At 39.2% G+C, this 26,534-nt stretch overlaps 1 protein-coding gene across 1 annotated transcript; it reads left to right on the top strand.

The window, feature by feature from the left end:
* The first annotated feature begins 1,499 nt into the window (after positions 1 to 1,499).
* Positions 1,500 to 5,678, top strand: LOC105441832 (piggyBac transposable element-derived protein 4). The gene is made up of 3 exons (XM_030974483.1): positions 1,500 to 1,642; positions 2,060 to 2,567; positions 5,514 to 5,678. The coding sequence occupies exons 1-3, from the start codon at positions 1,500 to 1,502 to the stop codon at positions 5,676 to 5,678; spliced, it is 816 nt and encodes a 271-aa protein (XP_030830343.1).
* The last annotated feature ends 20,856 nt before the right edge of the window (positions 5,679 to 26,534 follow it).

Below are 26,534 nucleotides of genomic sequence, written 5' to 3'. Positions count from 1 at the left end.
AAGTTTTTTATTTGAAATGTAAATAATAATGTAGGCTAAATTATAAATAATACCGGTAGTAATAATGAGTGTGAAACTGTGATTGATTTGGCGATGCACGATTCGATTCAGAATACGAGCGCTGCACATCCGGTGCGGCACGCTATACACATACACTGTCACAGAGACTAGACCGTAGACGTACGTTCGTAAACAAGCTCAAGCCAGCGAACTCCGCTCGCAATAATTTAAAGAGGCCAGCTCCAGAGCTCGCTCTGCGTCCAAATGATCACCCGCATTGGCATTGCTATTTATACTTCGTAATCCTAAGTTAGATCTACCGTATTGTGAATAAAAAATGAAAATTTGTACTCATACATGTATGTACTCTTCTTAGCCAGTCCTCAGATTCAGAAATGGAATGATCATTCACTATGTAATTATTGCAAAAAGTTTCAGCCTCAGGTACATGAATATTAAACATGTGTCACATTACATTTCAATATGCGAGAAAAGTTTAATACATTCTGATTGAATTGACAAGATTTTTCCTTCTAAGGTCTCTAGAATCTGAATGGGAGATCTTGAAATGCTAGGGGCTTGCCTTCAGGGGAGACTCCCCTCCAGACTGAGGCACTGCACCTGGACCCTGCTGGGGGCGTAACACCCCCAGACCCCTGTGACAGCTGTCACATACCTGCAAACCATTTACCAATCCAATTTTGTCATATTTTTTTTATGTGTGTTCCAATTTTTTTAATTTTTTATCGCAAACGATTTTCTTCACTGACAAGGTCCTGTAAACGTCAGTTAACCGTTTTTGCCCAGGACTACCTTGTATCATTATCATGTAATTCAAAATTGTAGATTCATCACAAATATGATTGATTTATCAGAAACAATAATGGAGCATTTTCATTTCATATTGTATATCATATGAAAAGTAAGTTATTCAGCCAAAATATTCATGATCTTTATCATTAAACTATGGCTCATACAGTGTGGTCATATCTTCAAAAATAAGGCTAAGATAGCACCAGAGAGCATCTAAAACCCTAAAGCTGGACCCCGGCCGCAAGGGACTTCGCGCTTCGCGCTCGTGATGTGCGCTTCGCGCACATGGTGATGTGCGCTACGCGCACAGAGATTTTTCTTTTGCAATTTTAGTAGCCTCCTGTAAATCATAAATAGCCTGCTATCAGAAAAATTAACAAGAACCCTGGTATATATATCAGAGTTTTTCTAGAAATTGTTCATATTTTGTATGCTTCCACGCTGAATGGCTGAAAGGCAATATATAGGCCCATTGGTATCGTAGTATGGTAGAAAGGTGTTCAGCTATCGCAGATTACTTTGTCAATCAGCAGCACTGGTCAAAACATAACATTAATGAGATAATTGATAGAATAGTGGGGGAGACTAATCGTTATGCAGACCAATATTTCAGGACAGTAGGAGGGAAAGAAAACTTGTCTCCTCGGTCAAGGGCAAGGACCTGGATTCCAACTGATCCAGCAGAGATGAGGGCTGTTTTAGGAATCATCATGTACACCGGCCTTGTTCGCTTGCCGGCTTACAACCAAGTGTGGAGTACAAACGCACTGCTTAATCTTGGCATCAAGAGCATCATGTCACAGGACTATGTGACTGATGAGTCAATTAAGTAGAGTTAAGATCATACTTCAATGGAAAAGAAATCTTTTTTAAATAAATGCTTTTTTGTTAAAGAATCAACAGAATAATGGATTGAATCATGCTAGCATGCCAAAGAAAAAGAAGCAAAAAAGATGAAGGGGAGAAGGGGGTCATCACACACTAGTCTCGGAAATTAAAAAAGGAAGCATTCCAATTAAGACAACTTCAAAAGTTCAAGCAAGTCACAAAAGAATGCATCATTTCTTCACCTGGTAAACAACGAAGATGCTCCTGAAGGTGACAATAGAGATCGACTCTTCAAGGTGAGAGGAGTCATGGACATGTTTACAGATAGATGGGCAGCAAATTTCTACCCTGGTCGGTTAAGCTTGGAGCATTTGCGATGCCAACACCAGCTATGTCCAGAACTGGAACATTTCCACAGGCAGGAAGTCCTGGAGAATGATCGTGGGGCCATGCACCAGGTAGTGATGGATGTCTCGGCTAGATACCTGAACATTGGACACCATATTTATATGGACAATCTGTTTTCTTCACCGAGTATTTTTGAAGAGCTGGCTAGCAAAGACACCGGTGCATGTGGGACACTGAGGGCCAACCGGAGAGGTGTCCCCAGTGCTATCAAACCGAACAAGTCCAAGAAGGACGATACACCTTTAGTGGTAAAGGAAGGGGATATCACATACATTTCATGGGCAGACAAGAGAGCAGTAAAGATTATCACGTCTGTGCACAACGGAGACACGTTCATCAAAGAAGTCAGAGCAAAGAATGGTCCAGACCACATTAGGAGATATGTCAAACCCAAAGCCATGGAGCAATACACACAGAATACGGGAGAAGTCGACCTTGCCGATCAGCTTCTCTGGCACTCCCTGAACATCCACGGATCCTGCAAGTGGTGGAAGAAGATCTTCTTTGCCCTCCTCAAAGTTTCTTTCTGCAAATTACGACCACATCCAAAATATATAACTTCCACAGGAAATTTATTCCTTGCCTGAGTAGAACTTTATTCATTCCTTCTTATCAAGTTGATCATGGCTGAGTACAGGAGGAATTATTTGGTCAGAAGTTGTGATATATGTCGTGATATAGTATACTACTGAAATTCCAAGAGCATTGTTTTATAAGATTGCATGTACATACGTTGTATAGTTTGGACATCTATTACAGGTTCATTACATTGTTACATTAAATTCTAAATTTGATCCAACTTCAATAATTTAACATTTCCCATATAGACGACAAGTGTTATGTAATGGAACTGAAAACCGTTTTGAAATATATAGTTTTTCTGAAAAATTTATTTGAATTTGGGGCTATGTTGGGGGCTTCAATTACATGATCTTCTTATAATTTCTTAAAATTCAGTGGAGCAATGTATTTAAAATGTATTCTTCTATATTTATTTCTAATTGAACAACTAAAGGAATCAAGTTTTGAAAATCATTTTCAAAAAATGAAAAAAGTTTTTGAAGGAGATATTTTTCAATTTTACCCTTAAGTGACGCAATTCCGTTACCAAAATTTGAAAGAAGTTTTACTCACAAAGTTATTTTTTACTCTCTTTTTTTATGGTTGCAAATTCTCTTCCTTTATCTACCTACTCAAAGCCCTACATGTACATATCAATTTCAGAGGTATTTGATGTTTTTCCAATTAAAACACTGGTAACGGAATTACATACATGTAGGTAACGAAATTACAAGGGGCAGCAGCACTAGTAATGATTGGTATGCTTGGCTAGATATGGACCTGCTGCTTCATGTAAATATAATGTATGCTATGTTACAACATTTTAATGGATTTTGCCCCTTTTTGGAAGTATAGGCTTATTATATTAAGTGTCTAATTAAAGACTAGTAATTTGGCAAATTCAATTCATGTTTCTTTAACTTTTTTTCAAATTTGCATAAAGACTACAAACAAGGCTGGGAATTTTTAATGTGTTTGATATTTTCATTCATTCTGAACTTAAAGCTACAGTCCCATATACGTCCCGGACCGTCCCGGACCATCCCGGACCCCATCCGGGGTGATCCGGGATTCGGTCCGTGTTGACACCGTGTTGGCACCGGGGTGGTCCTGGATGGTCCTGGATGGTCCTGGATGGTCCTGGGCGGTCCGGGAGTCGACCCCGGATGTTTTTGACGGTCAAAAACTGCCGGGGTGGTCCGGGACGGTCCGGGACAATAGTTTGATCCGGGGTGATCCGTGTAGCCACCGTGCTGGGTCCGGGGTCATCCGTAGTGGCGCCGGGGCGGTCCGTGTTGATCCGTGGCAGTCCGGGAGTGAGTTATTGACCGCCCAGGACCATCAAGGACCATCCAGGACCATCCAGGACCATCCAGGACCACCCCGGTGCCAACACGGTGTCAACACGGACCGAATCCCGGATCACCCCGGATGGGGTCCGGGATGGTCCGGGACGGTCCGGGACGTATATGGGACTGTAGCTTTTAAAGCATCACACTTTTTTTTACAAAACATCCCGGACCATCCCGGATCACCCTAGACCATGGTCCGGGATGGTCCGGAGTGGTCCGTGCTCGTCCGTGCTGGTCCGGCTTTATATGGGACTGGGGCTTAAGATTAAAATTTAACCAACATCTCTTACGATACCTACTGATTTAAGCATGGAACTACTTTGTATTATTTCACTAAAGGCAATTTTAAACAGTTCCTTTTCTGATTTTTATTCTTCACTGATCTCATCCTATTATACCCCTTTTTTGCAAGCAGCACTGTAGCATGTCTAGCAGTGAATTTGTGCCCTAAATTTGTACCCCCATAACAAAAATGGTATATGCCATCTGTGCACAGCTCAGGTAAATTTGGACTATTCCATTTAAGAGTAAACATGACCTTATTAAGTCATGTGGATACCTTATTAGCCACATCAGGCCATATCATGGGGCCAATGAAAAAAGTTTCCCTTCAGGTCATGCCATGAGGCTAATGGAAAAGCTACATGACCAATGGGGCAGAGGAGAAGCTATGTAAAAGAGTGTTCAGGAAAGATGCAATTTTACCTAAACTAACACTGCTGTATTTGTAGTGGATGCTGGTCATTAATTGGTAGGTTATTGATTATTCTTAATATAAATTTCTAATTTTATGGAACTGTATATGATGGAATTAAAACTGCAACTGATTGGATTCTTATCCTTTTTAAGTTGAATTCACTATTCATAAATTGTGCTAATGCTGCTTTGAGTAGTGGCTAAGCCTCTTGATGTGTGTATGCTTGATCTGTTGAGTTAAAGACACTATTGGGAGATTGTTATGTTTGTATTGCTAGATCAACTAGATTATCAAAGGCCTATCTGGCATATCATACTTGCTGTAAACATTAGTGTACATTTTAAAGGTATCTTCAATATTCTTAACCTGTAAGTATAAATAATAAAATAATTAAAATATCAAGTCAATATTAGAGCAATAACAAACATTATCATAAAGTAAGTATACATGTAGGGTAGCGCGCCGAGTATTCGATCACACCCCAGTATTCAGTCAGGCAGCTGTTTCAACAGCTGTTACAAACTCATAAATTATTCATGAGCCCCAAAACTTGCACGAATCAGACAGCAGAACAACTCATCCAAACTCTCAAAAGTAAATCAGATAGACATCCACGGAAAGTTCTCCAACTTACTTTGAAATCAGTCGGTGTCTCACAAGTTTCTAAACTTCCGGGGGGGAGGGGGGAGGGGGAAGAGGGGGGGGGGCGATTCCGCCCCTCCTTTTGGTGGAGCTTTCTAACTTACATGTATCCCTATAGAGATCTTCACCCCTTGGAAACTCCTGCATCCCCCCCCCCCCCCCTCCCCCGATGTGTATTCATTTTTAAGATATATTTTATCATTTTCATGAAGGTCGAAAGAATGCAGAGGAACAACTACCGGCGATATAACCAGCAGCAGGTGGATGAGGCAGTAGAGAGGGTCAAAGTGGACAAAATGTCGGTTAGGAAGGCTGTGGAGCTCTATGGCATCCCGAAATCAACCCTTATCGATGAAGTGAGTAAAGAGAGTGGGTGAAAAAACCACTTCTATTCTAACCATAAAATTAAGTATCAAAGTCGCTTATTTCTCCCCCTCTTGTATCATTTATCTCATTCTACTTAAACCTTCCAATTTCTCCTTACCTGTATCTACTTAAATCGCTGGAAAGAGGCCAATCAAGTCAACTCAAGGTCCAGGTCCTTACCTGTCCTTGGCAGAAGAGGCGAAATTGGCAAACTGGGCACAGCAGATGGCGAGAATCGGGTTTGGAGTAAACAGGCTCGAGTTGCAGCAGGTAAGCCAACATGAGCTGTGCAATTTGCACCCTTCAACTCTTGTGTTCTTGATAATTTTAATGATGACAATATAATTAAAGTACTGTTAATAATGATAATAAAAGTGATGATGATGATGATGATGATAATAATAATCTAAATAGCAATAGTGATAGGGTATGCGCTAAACATAGGGTAGAATGTGGAGAGCTTTATGGGGACTTTATTTTTGTGGTAGACCCTGGGAAAACTGTTCCCCCCGTTATATGTGATAACATAATAATAGTGATCATGTCCAGAGAATCATGTAGTCTCCCTCTTCCTGTCTTCATTGCTCAATTCAATATAGACTGTCCGGAAAATAGTGGTGGATGACAAGCGACCGACTGTTTTCAAGGACGGGTTGCCGGGGAAAAAGTGGTCGATGGCCTTCTTCCGGAGACACCCTCAACTATCGTAGAGGAAGCCAGAGGCGTAGCAATTTAGCTGCACATGATTCTCTATTTGGGAAAGTCATCTTTCTGATATACAATCGATAATTTAGTATTCCAGACAAGCCCAATGTTGTGAGTATAATTTGAACAATGTTGATAATTAATAATTAGCCGTCAGTTTCAGGTAGGTGTTGGTTTTATACCGTTCATAGTTTTCAGATAATTTGATGTATAAAATTTGTTATGAAAGTGATTTATACGCACAGTAACTTTGTATCATGCATTACACATGCAGTTACATAGTACGGTACATACTGTACGTGTTATATTATAGGGATAGTCTGTTGTACAGACTGTGTTGTGTTATTTAGATATCATTTATATATAACAGGTAGTTGTATAAAGTGACAGAATGAAGATAACTTTTGGTAATTGTAGACATGCATAAGATATTAAGAGGAATTTAGGGTAATTTTTGTAGAGCCAAAGGGGTTGTTTATCATGCACACAAATGCAATAGTGAATAAAGGAAGTTCAAGTAGCCATAGTTTCAGGGTATCATAAGTTTATTATTCATTTATGATGATGCTAAGGAAATATAACATAGTCTTTAGAGGGCATTGATACATGTATTTCATTTTGGAAAAGTGTAATATGTAATTTCAGTAAACAACTAAACATGCATTAATCATACAACTAATTTGATGCAAGATTGTTTGTAATCACAGTTTAAAATTGACATTATTTATGATTGTTTAATTCTGATTAAATTTCAGGTTGAAAGGCCTTTTGTTAACGGTATCACTACAAGCTGTAAATTGTCGCTCTTTATCGATGTGCTGTCAGTCTGATTGGTTAGTTATACGCTACACACACAAAAGCAACACTTGGCAAATAGTAAATGACTTTTTGGAATGTTATTTCAACAAATTACAAATTGTATTTTCCAAATGATACATTTAACATTTTCAATCTAACTTTTTCTCAAATGTTAAATTAACATTTAAAAGGTTGTCACTCCTCCAACCTTTGCTAAACATCAAATCTAACATTTAAAATGTTGGATTTAACATTTCAGTTTTGAGAGTGTATCAAGACATACAACAATAATAACATAAGTAATACAACAAACAATTTGGAATATAAACCGCAAAGAAAAACGGATACAGATATAGGAACTGATTACAATGTTTTTCTTTTTAGTGAGCTAATGCTGAAAACCTCAATCTTTTATAATAATAGCACTGTATTTTCAATCAGTAAAATTTCATTTATCTTTCATAACATGTGGAAAATTGAGCGCTACCTGACTAAGGTCAAATATAATAAATGCCCAATACATGAACGAGTTACGCTTCTTCGTCAATCCATGACAAGCAAGACAAATTCAATTCAATTCACGTTTATTTGGCCAAGATAAAAAAATCAAACAAATATCTCTCTCAACCTAAACAGCACCTGCTTGAACAGTTTGAAGATTGGGTATTGAACTTACATGTATACAAAGTTTTTAATTTCATAAAAATTTATATGGCATGATTCAAAACCGGATGCTTAAAATCAACTTCCGATTTCCAGGGGAAAACTACAAGGACAAGTCTGAAAGTAGTGGTTTTAAGCAACGCTATTGTAAAAGAGAATGGCTTCAAGACTTATAAATAACCTCTGCAAGCCAGCCAAGTATGGCATAAAAGCGTATAAAATATGTGATCCGTCTGGATATACGTGGAAATTTAGACTTTACACGGGTAGAGCCAAGGATACCATTGTTGGACTTGTGATGTCAATGAAGACAGGACTTTTGGATAAAGGATACAGCCTCTTCATGGACAATTGGTACTCAAGTCCTACGCTTTTTTGTAGAACTCATGCTTGTGGAACTGTCAGAGCCGATAGAGTTGAAATGCCCAAAAATCTGGAAAACCTGCTCAAAAGATGACTCCTGGGATGTCCATATTCAGACGATCCAAGGAATTTAATTTGCAAATTTGCAAATTGCCAACACATTCAGTGACACACAGAAAAAAACATCACGTGACAGGGGAAAATGTACAGAAACCGGACATCGTTCTCGATTACATGGGTGGGGTAGACCATTCAAACTTCCTAAGAAACACATATGCAGATATGAGGAAATTCCTCAAGTGGTACAAAAAACTCTTACTTCATCTGAATGGTCTGGCAGTGACGAATGCGTACATTGTGTACTGCCATGCAGTAGATAGAAAGGTTGACCATTTAAAGTTTGTGCTAAACCTCGTTGAACAGATGATTGCCTTTGGGAACATGCTTGCGCAGGACCGACCACGACCACTCGGACCTGGAAGGAGATGTAATATGGAAAATGTACTAAGGCTGGAATTTTTAGAATCTCAATATTGGCCCATGCATATCCCTCCTACAGCAAATAAGCCAGACACAACTCGACCATGTGTTGTGTGCAAGCCTAAGTCCCTAGGAAAACGGAAGCAAAAAGGAGAACAAACGTTCACGTCCTGAATCAAGATTAATGTGCAGAAAGTGTGAAGTCCCTCTCCACATCCTTTGCTTTTGAACGATACCACACTCATGGAGCACCTCAGAAGTTGCGGTCGGAATGCCCCTAACGTTTCTAAGTTATTCAAAGTTGGGTGTGTAATATATTTTTGATCTGGCAATGGCGAAGGCATATGAATGATGGAGGCATACATTTTGACTGTGTGCAGTTGAGAATCCATTTAATTTTTCCTAGCTTTTCTCAGCACTGATTCTAAGACCATCAAACACATTAGTGTGCAGTTATTTACAGATTCAGTAACATACACTTTCTGGGGGAAAGATGTTCTCATTTTGGATAAAAGTAATGTTTCTTGATTACTATTGACAGAATGTATCGCACAATTTATCTTTCTCATTGTTCACAGGCAAACAAGCCCTTGATAGCTTGCACAGAAGAGACTGTGACACGCCAGCCTTCCCTGCTGGTGATGGGAACGAAGAGTCGTGTGGAGCAACTGTTTCTCCAAATTGAAGATGTCACATCGCCCCTTCAAATAACAAGCATTATCAATGCGTTTAATGCACTATTTAAGTCCTACTACGTATTCAACCTCGCCTTTCCTGCCCCCCCCCCCCCAAATAACAAATAAAAAGGCACTGTGGAGTCAAAATTGCACAAGTTCAACTCTTATACTGTATAAGGATTTAAATACATCACAGCAGCAAGATATTTGGTGTGAATTTCATTTGGAGAAAATTTAGAATATTATCTTGTTTTATCTGAAAAGAGAATCATCTGGTTGATTCCTCCAAAACCTTTTCCCTCATCAGATATTCTTGTTTATATTTACATTTCTTGACTTTCACTTCCCTTTCAATAATTAATTATCCATTTATAGAAATCTTACAAAATCCAGCAATTCTTTAAAACTCTGCTTAAAAACACAATGTACATCAAATACCAATTGCACAGTTGTTTGGTACTTCAAAATCAATGGAAGTTGTATAGAAAAAACCTAAAATTAAGAAATAGATGCTAGGTGTGTTGTCTCAGCCTCTGAACTTTTGGACAATTCAGCTTTGTCAAATCGAAGAGAAGACGTAATCATGCATACCGGTACACACTTTTGTTCTCTCTTATTTTACCTGGTATGTGTGTTGTAACTTTGGAATATTATGAGGAAATTGGGGGAAACAGAATTTCCTTTATTAAGGGTATCAGCATGTTGAAAAACAAATCTAGAGTAAATGGCGAAACAAAACTATGGCATGATTCACAACCGGATGCCTAAAATCAACTTCCGATTTCCAGGGGAAAACTACAAGGACAAGTCTGAAAGTAGTGGTTTTAAGCAACGCTATTGTAAAAAAAAAATGGCTTCAAGACTTATAAATAACCCCTGCAAGCCAGCAAAGTATGGCATGAAAGCGTATAAAATATGTGATTCGTCTGGATATACGTGGAAATTAAGACTTTACACGGGTAGAGCCAAGGATACCATTGTTGGACTTGTGATGCCAATGAAGACAGGATTTTTGGATAAAGGATACCGCCTCTTCATGAACAATTAGAACTCGATCAAGTCCTACGCTTTTAGCAGAACTTTTCAAGCAGAGAACTCATGCTTGTGGAACTGTCAGAGCCAATAGAGTTGAAATGCCCAAAAATCTGAAAAACCTGTTCAAAAGATGACTCCTGGGATGTCCATATTCAGACGATCCAATGAATTGAATTTGCATGACAATATATAGGCCTACAGATTAATTTAATTCATCATGTCAAATACAAAATGAGCCCTCAAAAATGAGCCCTTCAACGCCATGGTGAAGTCGTACAACAGGGACCAGCGGGCTGCTCTTAGCCTGATTCCGCGGAGTCCGTTGTTACTGGAGACAAAAAGGTTTCCGTAGAGAACCTGCAGCAGAGCGTGATGTCGGAATGGCAGAAAGTGGGCACCGCTTCAAAGAAAAAAAATTACGGCGGGAGGCGCTATCAAGGAAAGATTTTTTAAATGGCCAACACATTCAGTGACACACAGAAAAAACATCACGTGACAGGGGAAAATGTACAGAAACCAGACATCGTTCTCGACTATAATAAATACGTGGGTGGGGTAGGACTTTCAAACTTCCTAACAAACACATACGCAGATATAAGGATATTCCTCAAGTGGTACAAAAAAACTCTTACTTCATCTGAATGGCAGTGACGGATGCGTACATTGTGTACTGCCATGCAGTAGATAGAAAGGTTGACCATTTGAAGTTTGTGCTAAACCTCGTTGAACAGATGATTGCCTTTGGGAACATGCTTGCGCAGGACCGACCACGACCACTCACACCTGGAAGGAGATGTAATAAGGAAAATGTACTAATGCTGGATTTTTTAGAATCTCGACATTGGCCCATGCATATTCCTCCTACAGCAAATGTTGTGTGCAAGCCTAAGCCCCTAGGAAATGGAAGCAAAAAAGAGATCAAACGTCACGTCCTGAATCAAGATTCATGTGCAGAAAGTGTGAAGTCCCTCTCCACATTCTTTGCTTTGAATGATACCACACCAAAGCAAATTATCGCTCAGGATAGTACAGAACTTGATAGTCTTACCTTATTGTTAGGCTAATCGTCAGTTATCAAAGACACATGAACATTATAAACATTTCTAAAATGACGCAAAATGAGCTGCTGCAGTGCATATGACAGTGCATACAGGACAGCATCACTATGCAGGTTAAAGCTAGTGGTTTCTATGGAATATCAGCAGATGAGGTAACGGATGTTTCGAACAGGGAGCAGATTGGGTTAGTTGTCAGATATCTACTCAATAATCAGACAGTAGAGAAGCTACTCGAGTTTATCGAATGCGAATCTTGCACAGGAAAACAAATACGGTATGCGAGCCCATCATCAGTTGATTGAGGAACCTGGGGTTAAATCCAGAATTGTGCAGTGCTCAAGCGTATGATAGTGGAAGGAATATGGCTGGGTGTGGAACAGCTGTGCATCAAGAGTGTTCTTCAAGGGCCTGTTACTACCACTGTGCAAGTCATGGGTTAAATATCCCTGTATGCTATGCATACTCACGATTGCTCGGTTATTTATTCAGGAACTCATCAAAGCATCATTTTCATTTTTACAAACATAATTGTGTGCTCTCACATGGTTGTTATTTTCCCTTTAAAGAGATTGCGTGCCTGCGGTTTTTGGCATGGGTGCTGACTGGGTCTGAGAACATGCGGGGTTTGAAGGGGTACTTTGAACGATGGCCGCATTCCTACGGGTATAATGTGCCTGAACACTTTCAGCGAGAGGTCCGCCATCTTACCTTGGCGGCGGGATGGTCAATCCAGTCGGACATCACTGTGCTTCCCCCTAGTACTCCAGCCGTGTTAATTCACTGGCGGGTACTTGAGTGTAATGTAGCCAGGCCGGATTATCAGAAGTTGCAGAGGCACTAGTGCAGAAACACCCTCGCCTTGGGAGCCTCATGGCTCAGGATTATACGATTGTAAGACGAGTCTGAGATATAAGATGGGAAATTATTGTACTACAATGCATACTGTGACGGAATGTTACAGTGTTTAACCTGAAGAGGGCGACATTTTGGTCAGATTGATATAAGTGATTTGATAACGCTGCGAACGGGCAGTCCGTGTTTTGTATTGATGCAGTAAGGAATGCAGTAAAGTAAGCTGAAAGATCAAACATCATTGTAAGTTGTCGTTATTTGTCTCGGATATTACTTTGATTGAAGTGATTGATGAATGCATGATTGAGATCCTCGTTGAATAGTTGTGAGTTGTGAGAGTCAACTGTCTGGGAGAGTTGACTGATTTATAAGACGAGACCTGGTTCGTGTCGTTCGGAATTGCTACCAGTTCATGGAACCAGATCTCGTCACAATACCAAGTGGCGTTGCTGAGTTTCTGTGTGAATGCTGTATCGCCGAAGAGACCTGGTAAATATAGCAAGATGAAGTCGATCTCGACACTGTTTGACCTCAATGAGGGAGCAGAAGTCTCTCTACAGATATACGACAGTGCCTGAGAGGACTGGGTAGATGCAGAGGATGACCTTCAAGTTCCTGCAGTCAAATCCAAGTTGCGAGTTCTTGTGGAAGAAACAAAGCCAGAAGTTCCACCACCACCACCACGTCAAAAACTGAAGAAAATTAAGGCCCTCAGAATGATATCATGTAAGTTGTTATAAATATTGTTTAGATATCTTTATTTTTGATTGGTTGATCTGGAAACTAAGAGTACTTTCATAATAATAAATGGCTAGGACACTCTAGTTCACAATTAAATTGTGTGCAATTTGTTTTTTCTTAAAGCTTTTTTAACCATTTGTAACCATTTGTAAAAAAAAAATTGTATATGATTTCAAGGTGGAACAAATTGAATGAGTTAATATTTAGCAATTGCAGTGTATAATTCTTTAAATACAGGAGAGTAAATGGCCATGAGAGAGATGACAACATTTGGCATCTTCATTACTAGGTCCGTACACTACCACATGATATCCAGCAGGTACTGACAAGCAGCAACAAGGACAGTCTAAATTTTAAACTGCGGAGGATAACTCAAGTCCTCTTTGACGACACGGCCAAGCGTACTATGTAAACTGATTTCATCTGTAATTTCTGTTTACTGTGTGTAATTGGAAAAGAAATGATGTTGCTGACTTTCAGACTAACAAAAGTCAAGGTTCTTTAAACTAGGCTGGATGACTTTACTAATGACCCAGTTATCAAGGCAGCAAAACTACGTGATCCAATCGGATATCCAACTGATATCCAGCAGCAGCAGACTTTGGCATAGATGAGATCAACACATTGTGTGATCACTTTAGACCCCTCTTGATGGCAAAGGGCTGTGAGGTAGAGCTTGAGGTTGAGTGGATGAAGCTCAGACAGCAAGAGAAGAAAGAGAAGTTCCAAGACCTGTGGAAAAATGTTCTTGTTCACCAGGGAGATGTGTACCCCAACTTGTGCCATATCATTAGGATACTGCTTGTGCTACCCAAATCAAAAGCTCAGGTAGATCAACAGCTCAGGTAGAACGGCAGTTCTCCACTATCAAGAGGTGCCAAGGTGACTGGCGACTAGGTCTCAGCACTTTAACAATTACAGACTTACTACGGATATCCAACGAAGGTCCAACACCTGAAGAATTTACTCCAGAGGCTGCTGTGCAACGTTGGTTTGTTACCAGTAATGCATCCTGTTGTAACCTCTAAATACTATCCTTATTTTTATTTTGTGAATGCTGATTTTGATTATCAAAGCCTCGGACACCAACTCAATCAAGGAACTCGCCCACAAGTTAACAGATTGAAATTCTAAAACTGTTACAAAGACTTTATCCTACTTGGTGCAATACTGAAAAAGACAACAAAGAAAAGGGGTTCATCTGAATTAAGACTGGAGACTCTTAAGGAATCGTGGTATATTACTACCAAATCTAAGTGTAAGATTGTGCGTGTGGTCAATTGACTCGTGATAGAACCTACATCTACTACTCTGGATATACATACAAAACAGAACTGGATCATTTTCAGTTGAATGTTGGAAGATTTTTTAATCACAAACAAAACCTGGAACCGCTAATCAACTTTGATGAGCAAAATGATGGAAAAGAATTGGACCCACTTGCGTGGTTAATGTGGATCCCGAATTCGAAAATCGTACTCCAACATTATTTACGTTATATATCATCATTTCCAACCCGTTCGTGCGCCAAGAATATGATCATGTGGGTGTTGGTACATTGGGAAGAGACAAACGAAGTAACCGTTACATCAAGCTCATTTGTTCTTGACGAAAAAATGATGAAAGATCCAGAAATTGAAGGCCTGGTGGAGTATGGAAGGCTGGGAAAGAAGCCTCCCAAACATGGTTGGGAAATCTACAAGGCAATGGTCTTGGCTGCTGACCGTCAATAGTGACAATAAGTACTGTATGATGCCTTTGATAGGGGTCCATAACCTATCCGTTTAGTTTTCAAAGGCTAAAGAGTCATCAATATCAATATTTTAAACAAATCTATTTTGATCATATTATTCTACATATTTTTCAAGTTGCATTGTGGAGAAAACTATGACGAAAAAATGTTAACATGGTCAATGTCAAGTTGATAATGATTCCTGTGTAAAAGTTTGTTTAACAAATTGAAGGGGTCATTAGTACAAGTACAAGTAGTAACTAGCGTGAATTACACTCTGTCGTAGGAGGTTGTTGTCCTGGAGACGTTTGTTCGGTGCGAAAATAGAAAGCTCGCTATTTATCCCTCCCTACCTCTGTCTTTGTTTTTTTGCTCTTTCTATTCTTTCCTTTTTTGCTTATGTAATTCTTTGTTTTATGTATAATGTTGATGCATAATGTCGGGGGGGGGGGGGGTTGTTAAACCAATTCATGAAATTATGAAAGAAATAGAGTTGACAATGTATTTTTAGTGTTCATGTTCATTTGCAATCTCGTGTTTATTGCATGACATCTATATACAATGCTTGTTAGATATGATATGTTGAATGAAATAATTTGGAACAATAATTGTTCAATTTTTAAATATTTCTTTCGTACTTGTATAGATCAGTTGGGAAACGTTTATACAGTAAATGTTTTGTTGTTGTTGTTGACATATTAGATGTAAGAATTAGATGTTGATAAATGGTTCAATATAATTCTGATAAATATATTCTAAGTTGTTTTGGGTTGAAATTTCCATTGCAAATCATGGTAAAATCCAGGACGGGGAAAAAGCACATGATTTGTGTTGAAGAGAATATCTACATGTATGTCTTCTTATTAAATGTCATAAATTTGTAACTTTCAAGGTAATCCTGGTGACAACATTTAGTCAGATTTTTGTTCTTATCTCCGCAGTAGAGGCAAAAAGGAGACGAGTGGCAGATGGGAAGTTGAAAGCGGAGTCAGCGATGGCTGCAGCGGCAACCATTTTTACCAATGGGGGAATAATGAAGAAGCTTAAGGCCAAGAGGCAGCAGGTTTTACAATTGGCACCTCCTGTTGTCCAGATTTAATCAGATTTATGTTCTTATCTCCGCAGTAGAAGCAAAGAAGAGACGAGTGGCAGATGGGAAGTTGAAAGCGGAGTCTGCGATGGCTGAAGCGGCAACCCTTTTTACCAATGGGGGAAATATGAAGAAGCTTAAGGCCAAGAGGCAGCAGGTTTTACAATGTGCACCTCCTGTTGTAGAGCCAACTCCCGCCGTCCATGCCAACCACGTCCATGCCAACCACATCCAGACACCTCCTCAGGCTCCTGCCGTCCAGCCACTTCCTGCCATCCTGACACCTCTAGACTTCCAGCCACCTCTCGCATTCCAGCCAACTCCCGCCGTCCATGCCAACCACATCCATGTCAACCACATCCAGACACCTCCTCAGGCTCCTACCGTCCAGCCACCTCCTGCCATCCAGACACCTCTTGCCTTCCAGCCACCTCCCGCCGACAGGCCTTTCACTCCACTGCCACCAGCAGACTTCATGTGTACTGCCCCGGAGTGTGCTGCCAGGGAGGAAGAGCTGACCGTACTGAGACAGCAGTATTGCTTCTTGGTAGAAGACTATAATGCCCTACAGGCGAAACATCAAAGAGTAACTGCAAAAAGAGGTGAGCCAGGGTGCTAGTTGAGTGGCTACAAAGCAACAAAGAGCCCCAGGAGCAAATTAAGGACTACATGAAACAAACAGCTCAACATCGGCATGAGTGGATCAAGAATAGTGACACCAATGTGAAAAACATTTTTGATTTATATCCAAGAATTCTTGAGAGTGGAAAGGTTTGTCAAACATACATTTATCTTACTGAAGTCGATATTTCCAGTCACTTTCAATACTTTTTTACATTTTTCTTTCATGATGATAATATGGTACACTTCCTTTCATGTATTTATTATGTAAATTGATTATATTTCTAATTTGAAAAGATATTAATTTCATTGCGTGAAACAGGTAATGCCATGAATTAACTTGCATACTTCATAACGTCTTTTTATGACAGTTGCCGGTACTCCTTCTATAATCCCATTGAACTGGGCTGTGTTCGGCTTCAAACGCATGGGAAGAGGGCATAATGTGCAAGAGCAAGGAGTTACTACACTAGGAGTGAACACTCTGCCCTTAGGGCTTTTCTTATCACTCAGAGCGGGATTATGAGGGATTAGGGGTCCAACGAAAAACAAAACGACCTCTTACGCAACGAGGTCACCCTGGTCTCGATCTCCGGACTTTTATGTCCCATGCGCGATGCCGTGCTGAACTGGCCCTCTCTAGGAGGAAACATCGACAGTCCAGTCATAATATATAGGTGGTTTATCTAGACTAGCTCTATACACATGTCGATAGCTTCATCACATGCGACACACACTCTGATGTCGTGGTAGTCTAAGAATTCAGCTCTCGATTGGTACAAAGATCTCGAAAATCGGCAAACGACAAGCTGAGTTTTGACCTGATTATTGTTGAAAAATGTCCTTATTTTGTTCCATTTATATTCATATTTCAATGTAATATTAGTGGTAGACCCAGACTACCCCAGATGAAAATCATTTTTTTGGCAGACAAATGAGATTTTCTTCTTTATTTTGATGTATGACTCCACCGATCTTGGCCGTTCTTGTTATTGTGATGACCTATTGGAAACCTGTTAACATCTGCTGTGTCACTATTTTTCTATTGTCCCACTAATATATATTGGTGTGTGGTTTCAGTTCACCTGACGGTATTATTGTGCGTGTTGGACGAGTTGAGGAACTATAGCTGCTAGCTGGGCCGGAGGGCATGAATGAGATGACATGCATATAATTATAAGCGCTAAGCTTGGCGGATAGTTAGGATTATATTTAATGATTATTAAACAACTGTTCTAATACAATTACAAATCCATTGTGATGTCTAGACTCTAGTGATTTCTATTGATTGTCTTTGACTTTTGTGGTGAATAATGATGTTGATTGTGTTGTCAAATATGCAATTAGATCTAGGTCTATTTGTATATAAATAGTCTAATGATAATTGATCCAATGGCCGGGGTAATAGTATATTTGTAAAGCGCTTAGAGACATCTGTATTAAGCGCTATACCTATACAAATTAAATATTATTATCATTAAATTAATATTATTATTACTGGTAATGTCAGGGAGCACCTCCCTGCATATTATCGATGGTAATGCCTAGATGTTTACATTTATGTTTACAATTTAAAGGTGGGGGGGGGGGGTAAGAGCACATGTTTTATTTTGTCCAGTTTTTGAGGAAAAATTTCGCAACGACTCAGTCAGCCGCTGAATAGTCATCAGTCGTCTTCCAAATAGTAATCGTCACGCGAGAAAGCTGTAAACATATCCTACAATGCACCGCACATGCCAGCGGTTCCGGCTGATTAACCGACCTTGCGCATGCGCTATGTGATGTTATTTACGACCGGTGCGACCAGGCGGCATTAATCCAATTTAGTGGAATGGTCGCTTGGGGAGCGCGGCATACAGGATGGGTCGTTTGACCCTAATCCAGTCCCCACTCCTAGTGTAGTAACTCCTCGGCAAGAGTAAAGACAAGGTTACATTGCAGACAGAGTCGAATTGCCCTCTCCATTTTTTAATTATTATTATTACTCTCGATTGAGCAAGACTTTGCAGTGTTGTTCAGTGAAAGTAAGAACTACATGTACCTGTATGAGAAATAGAGCAAATATGCTCCTAAAATAATCAAATATGCAGACAGAATGGTAAAATGGACAATGTCCCTTCATTTGGAGGATGTCGTGATCAACAAATTATCATCTTGTATGATTGCCCACATGGTTATCTATTCTTTTCTCCTGTATAGTAGTAGCCATAGATTGAATAAAATGAGTCCTGTGTTAATTTGTTTTGAGAGAAATATTTAAATGATGTGAAAAATGCAATTATCATTTGCAATGGTTTCTTCACAGCTTACTTTAATACGAATGATGGCTTTATAATGATTTAAATAATGACCAAGTCAGTGTTGCATATTTTATCTCTTTACTGCAAAATATACCAGAAAGACTAAACGATATTAAAAATGAGCCTAATGGTAGATACATGTATCCATGTGATGACGATGTTGAGCAGGAAGAGATGGAGCTACCACATGCTGATGAAGATGCAGGATTTGATGGTGACATTAAACATAGTTCATCAGTGTTTCTTGCTACATCAAAGAGTAAAGGGTTACCATCATTAACTGTGACAATAATTACCAAAATGTTAAAGAACTCCTGGATGATGTCACTTCAAATATGCAAACACAATCACAATGACAAGTTCAATAGCGAAGATCTTGACAATGCAGCTTGTGAGAGCACTGAATGGTGTCAATTCTTTCAAGCCCTTTCAAGATCTACACTCAGAATAAAAGCAAATTTAATATTGGAAGGAGAATGCATGGTGTACTAATATTACCGAAAACAGATCATGATGACGAATCATGTTGGAAAGTTCCATTTTCAAAACAAGCACCATTCCCGATATCTATCCTGAAGAATCCTGCAGGTGCTCTCCTCCTGAATCAGTCAAATCGAATTTCAGCAACCCATGGCATAAATTCCCACGCACTGTGGTGAAAAAGTGTGCCAGTCTGAAGTACCTTACCGCCTCATAGACACGTGAAGTTAAGCGAAATGTCAGTGATAAAATGATGTGAGTACATGTAACTTAACGTGGAGCCATTCCCAAAGCTGCCAAAGCCATTTGAGACAGATCAATATATTGTCTCAGTGACGTACCAATTCGATAGCCTCGTTTAACAAGTTTCTGTGTGTTTTTACCACAGCTGACTGGCGGACGATCATAACAAATCAGGAACGTAACTTGGAAATATTGGAGATCATTCAAATGAACAGGATGACCTCTGATATTTAAGAAGAAATCAGTGACATTTTACAACACAGATGTTCACCTCCCCCTTTCCATTCTCTCTCTCCTAAACCATCTCCATCTCCTTCTCTTCTTCCAAGCATTATTTGTGCCTATATTGATGCTTCATGATCCATGTCTTACCAAGTAACTTCTCGTTGTAAATCGCTCAACTTTCATCTATGTAATATATGTAGACTATGAAAAATGCTCCCAAAAGAAACTTGTAGCCATGCTATTCGATCACTTGTGCTTAGTAGGTTAGATTACTCATACTCTCTATTAATTCATGTTAATAAAACAGATATTAAGAGGTCGCAGGGCATCTAAAATCATACCACCATGATTGTTTTGAAAGCAAGCAAGCAAGCAGGATAGGGCAACTCCTTTGTTGGAGCATTTGCATTGGTTGCATATTGAGAAGAGAATGTCTTACAAGGTTGCTTTAAAGGGCATACATCTATAGTTCACAGAATTAATTATGTCCCCGATAGTATGCCAGGTACGGGTAAATTACCCCTGGACTTGAACTTTTCTCTCTCTCTCTCTCTCTCTCTCGCACCTTATGGTGTTGACCTTGAGGCGTTTGATCTTCTAGAAGATGAGGCAATCAAGTTTATTTATACCACAGCTTGGACCAAGTCTGAAATTTCATAAACAATTCCAAGAATCGTAAGCCTCACATGGAAGTAACAATTAAACATGTTGACATGTTGTTTGAAACAGAACCAGAGCATGTTCATTTTGTTTATCCATATCAAAGAGCATAACATCAATACAAAAACACAAACAAAATTGCTTGTAAAGAACCTTCTTGCAACAAAATTTAATATGCACGGTCAACCTACAAGTGGCATCTACAATGTACTTCGAGACCATAGTGAAGATCATTCCACAAGTGAAGCGGTAACTGCAGAATCTTCTGAAGAATTGGAGCTAGAGGTGTTTGATTCTGATAGTGAGATACCAAATCAAACAACAGGTGTTGAAGAAATAGAAGAATCAATAAAAGAAAAATTAGAAGTGTATATAGCTAGCTTAAAGGCTCCCTCATTACCATCATCGACTGTGAATTTTTTACTGAGTGAGACAAGAGAACCGATTGATAATGTTGTGAGTGCTATAAAAGAAATTTCACAGCCCATCCTTCAAAATATATCTGTCACAACCCATCTGCAGAAAGCATAGATTCATTCCAAGAGAAAACTGAATGTACTAAAAGATCCATTTCAAGCATTTGGATTATCCAGTGAATATCAACAAAAGAAATTTGTTGAGAGGAATGGTGTTCTTGTCAAACCACAACAAAAAGTCCTTGGAACTATTTACAAACCAGCATTAGATAGACAGTCTGGGAGATGAGACCAGAAAGAAGTTGAAGAAACAATCTTTATTGTTATATGCATACAGACAGAGGAAAATGCCATGACTGTGGCGATGATGGTAAACAGCATGGTGGGTGGAATATCTGTACCGGCCCGGGAACAGCTTCCACAGACCAGTGCAGTCAGCGGTAGACCACCAATAGCCCTACAGCCAGTTCTCGGGGATAGCACGGCCATAGAAACCAAGAAGCCAATTAGCTCATATGAAGAGAGGCTTCTTGAGATTGAGGAAGAGAAGTTGAAAGTAATGAAGCGTGCGCTTCATGTGTTTGAATACTTTGTATTTAATCAAAAAGAGGTTTAAAAGGGCAAAACAACCCTAGGGTAAACTGCTTAGAAGGGAATTAAGCAAAATATCACAAAAGCCTCTCTTTTTTTTCTTCCAATATGTAATTTACATTTTATATAAATCCTTTTTAATTTTATTTTGTCATCACTTTGTTTTGATATTTCCTACATTTCCAACATGTGGAGTCATTCAACCTTAACATGGAAAGGCAGGAGTTCCTGCACCATCTTAACGACACGTACAATTTGGATGGTGTTCCTCTGACACTCTACTTTACCACAAATAGAAATAGGGGGCTGCAACCGCTTCCTGAGGATTGTTATTCCCCTCAGGGAATTAGAGACCATCTCAGCGCTCAATACAGAGGAAGGATAGTGTTAATACCTCAACAGCCTCTTCATCTTGCAACAAAAGTAAGGAACAGCCCGAAGAACAAAACAGCACATGCATAATTAGGCTTGAGCTGGGACATCTAGCTGCATTTAGCAAAGGATAATTACGAAGTGTTTGAGACTTGACAGGATCTATCAAAACTTCTGGACATTCCTACAGACAGGGGTGTATGGAATTGATGTTGGCATCTCAAGAGAGAGACCCCACGAGTGAGAGAACGAGGTCTAGGTTGTGTAAATCTTAGATAATGAATTGCTTTAAGTGTAACAGAGAACTGGAAAATAGTGAAAAACTTGTACAACACTTATGTCTGTGCTGGAAGAAAACAATAATCAACTTGCGCACAAGGAGGTTGTGCAAGAACATTTTGTTCTTTTCATTGATTCCAATTAGACATTAACCGTCGCATGAATCTAGAAATAACTATCAAGAGCCTGTTGGAAATGATAGAAATGTTGACTCTGATGATGGTGAACATGTTGACCTAGAAAATGATGATTTTGAAGGAATTCAATGAAAACTATTCATTAAATAGCACCAATCATCATGAATATTTGCGCTCTGTAATACGTTTTAATGAAATATTGCTTGTAAATTACGTCAAATTGCTGTTTTGTCTGGACACACAGCAACTGGGTAGATGGTCTAGATCTATGTCTGTGCGCCATATAAAACATTTGAATTGAAATTAAAGGAGAATTATTACATTATTCCTGGTATTCCAAGGCAAAAGTTCATATCTATCAAAGATAACTTTTGATGCAGTTGGTATTGTACATAGCTTAGTTTTGTATCACTTTATAATGGATTGACCCTATGAAGGAAATCTGCAAACGCATCTAAAGAAAATGTAGATTAGGCCTAGCACAGGCTATCTTTGCACTATGTCTCAGTCACATATAAATTATCAAAGTAACAATTTCCACATCTCGCAGGGCGGCAGGTATGGTGGATGGAGCCACATCTGCCTTAATTCTCACATCCATTTTGGATGGTCGCTCCACCTCACTTAAAGGTACTATGTCCCATTTGCAGGCCAAAAAAATGAAAAAGTTAAATTCCAACTGCATTTGAAAGATAATACTAATTTAGAACTTCCCTAAAAAAGGTGGGGCTTGAAAATGTCTTCAAGTGGAAAAATAATGACTATTAGTTGTCAAATCGACTTTAGGGCTATAGAGCCCAAAAGTAATAGTCTTGATTTTCAGACAATTGTACTGAATGGTCATACGTTTTATGCTGCGCAAAGATTCAATCAGTTTAATCTTGGCCATCACAAGAAGTGGGTTATTGATGTAGACAAATGCTCATGTACCCTTTACAACTCTTATCATGTATGTTATTACCAAAGAAGAAAAAAAGCCAGTCAGTCACTCAATAGTGTCCGACAGTGAAGTCTAGCAAGTAAACGGGTTTCCTTGCATAATTTGAATATGAGGACACTGCTAACATTTAAATTTCACAGATAGGACATACATGACATATTCATAATTCCTGCAAAGTTCTACAGAATTTGAGGTTGGCTGCAAAAGGGACATAGTACCTTTAATACCTTGTCAAGAGGTACAAACGATCATAGGCTTTTTTTGCACTGTGTCTTAGTAACATACATTTTATCAAAGTAATAATTTCCACATCTCACAGGGCGGCAGGTATGGTGGATGGAGCCACCTCTACCTTAATTCTCACATCCATTTTGGATGGTCGCTCCACCTCACTTAATACCTTGTCAAGAGGTACAAACTTTACAGGAAGGACAGGAGAGATGGTTATGGTGGAGTGTTGGTCGCTGTCATCGACAACCTCTATAGCCATGAGGTCTCAGTCAACAGTGAAGCAGAAATTGTAGCAGCCAAGGTTGTTGGTCATCATAACATCATATTTGGAGCAGTCTACCGCCCACCAAGTAGCAACCAAACCTACATGGACAAGCTCAACCAGTCGATCCTCGACATCTGCATGTCACACCATAGCACAGCAGCAATTGGTTTGACCAGTTGCCATCAGATAAACAGAAAGAATTCTTGGACAAGACCCGTAATATGGCACCTGCTATCAAGCAGGCATTTGATGACCAAAGAAAGAAGCACCATGAATCACTAACAGCCCAGCGCTTAGAAAAGGCACGTCTCAAGCGAGAGCAAGAGATAAAAAAAAAAACAAAGGGAAAAGAGACTATTACTAAGTAAGCAGCTCACAGGAGTTGGATTTTGTAGTACATAGTATTTTCATAGATTCATTTCAGGAAATCACACAAAAAAAATATGAAAAAAATCTGTAAGTTCATCACCATTTGTCCAATTTGAATAATTTGTTTGTGTAAAATTTCATATTTTTTATTCTTTTTTTTAATATAAATAATTATATCAAATCAAAACACTATTTGAAATTTTGGCCTAACATGCCTATTCCAAGAAACAGTTTCCCTTCTTTTTCTTGTTTCTGAGAGAATAAGTGTGGTTGAATTTAAGAGACACGGTCACAAAACGGTTTCACGAAAATCAAGTGCCTGGGAAAAATTTCTCAGAAGTTTCATGCCTGATACGGATGACAAGAAGGGGGGGTGCTAAATTTTGTTTGGAGCAATGGAAGCAATTGGAAAAAATAGCGAAGACTGAATGGAGTCAGTATAGACAGGATGTGCTAAAAATCGGAGGAGTTGAAGTAGAGAAGGAAAAAAAGGTTTTATCCTTGAAAGAAGCCATGAATGACCTTGCTCTGCAGGAACACAAGACCAAAATGGAACACATGGAGAAGGAACATGCACTCATATTGGAAATCCTGGAACTTGAGAAGAAGGTAACAATTAAAGAGAATGGACCTACTGAACAGCTAACTTGAAATATAACCATGGTTTACCTGCATCTTTGTTCATCCATTGCTCCAAGATGACATCCAAGGAGACACATGCATAAAAATCAACATGTCAAAATTTGATAAAAAGTCATCCACAACATTGGCAGGTGCAAAGAAGAAATCAGATAGTTTTTCTAACTCTACTCATGCCTGCCCATTCTGTTCCAAAATGGTAACAAACTTTTCTCAGCACTTGCGTGGAAAGAAGCATCAAAGAGAACCTAAGTTTTGGAATTAATGAGCTTGCAGGAGTCAGAAAATGATGACCAGCATATCCAAGATGCCAAACAAGAGAATAGAAATAAATATTTAAATTCTGGAAAACAGGCGAGACAACTTGCACAATATAAGGTCTTGTAAAAAAACAAAAAGGTGAAATGCTGTTGTCACGAAAGATGAGTGAAAATTCTTTTACAAAGGAAAACTATGGACAATGGATTTTATGCCGGCCCTTCCTGGCTGAAATGCAGTGTTATTTCATAACATCAGAATTCATGGAAGAATCTTTTTTAATCTCTCCCTAAACTCTTAAGAAGCAAGCGAACAAAGACTATGGCATATCATCCTGCTTCGAATGGGCTGGTGGAACGATTTCACTGGCAGTTGAAGGCCTCCCTCACAGCTCGTTCTAACACTTGTTGGACTGAGACGCTTCTTCTTCTCATGCTGGGTATTCGCACCACAGTAAAAATCTGACCTGGGTTGCTGTGCGTCAGAGCTTATTTATGGCACCACCATCAGGTTATCTAGGACTTAGGAGGTTGATTGGTAGCTACATAGAGCACCCAAAGTTAGTCCAGGAAGCGCATAGTGGATCCCAATAGCTGGAAACAGAACATCCAAAGGAAGCAACGCAACTTGGGCCATGCATGCATGTTAAGAGATGGGAAGCAAAGAGAGGTGAGAAAGATTGGTCCATGCTGTCCAAAGTCATGTACCGGTAGATTAAAATGCTCGGAGAGAACAAATGAAAATAAGAGGGAAAATATCTTTACAGAATACTAGGCAACAGGATCTTTGAACAATAGAGGGATTTCATTCACTAATGTTGGACGAAGTAGAAAAGGGGAAAGAAAAATGGTACAAAGGAGAATGCATCATGCATCACTAGAAAATATTCTCTTCCTATAGATGGTCGGAGGATTGAAGTGTGCCAAAACTATTTCCTGAACACTTTGGGTATTTCCTAGAAGTCGAGCTTGCCCAAAAGGCTAGTTTTGCACAAGATGAGAGAGGGCATCAAGCAGCCACATAACAAAAGCAAAGAGACTGAACTTGATTGTATCAGGGCCCACATCAAGAAATTCAAAGTTGTCCCTTCTCATTACTGGAGGAGTATGACATACATGTAAAAGAAACTGCAAATCCCAAATTTCTGACCACACACAGACATGTTTTCAACAGTGAATTTAATTTAGGCTTTCATGTGCCTAAAAGAGATGAATGTAAAAAAATGAACAACCTTTGACAATGCCTCACAAAATGAAAAAGGCTTGAAAAAAGATCAGGAAGAGCTTATGGTAATAATTTGATCACATGGGTACTAGAGATATGGCTTGTAATAACTTTTCCCTAAACTTTAAACAAAAACAATTTAAACTTTGATTTAAATATAATATTAAAAAAAACAATTAAACTTTTTTTTCTTTATTTCCCCAGAATGTGTCTTGCGACGATTCAAGACAAAGACCGGACAAGGCTGTTTCACGCCAAAAGAGTTTAATGAAAAAATCAACCAATAATGTGCAACGGCCCGCAGATCAATGAAAAGACAAAAAAAGTAGTAACTTAGGGACACAAACGGTAAATCTCTAAGTTGAAGGCCAGTGAAAGTATTCTACGTTTTTAAATCTCTAAGTTTAAGGCCAGTGAAAGTAT

Source organism: Strongylocentrotus purpuratus, unplaced genomic scaffold (assembly GCF_000002235.5).
Source record: "Strongylocentrotus purpuratus isolate Spur 01 unplaced genomic scaffold, Spur_5.0 spur5_scaffold_7, whole genome shotgun sequence".
In the NCBI taxonomy this organism is placed as follows: domain Eukaryota; kingdom Metazoa; phylum Echinodermata; class Echinoidea; order Camarodonta; family Strongylocentrotidae; genus Strongylocentrotus; species Strongylocentrotus purpuratus.
Note: the sequence above shows the minus strand (reverse complement) of the source record. Positions and strands in the feature narration are given on the sequence as shown.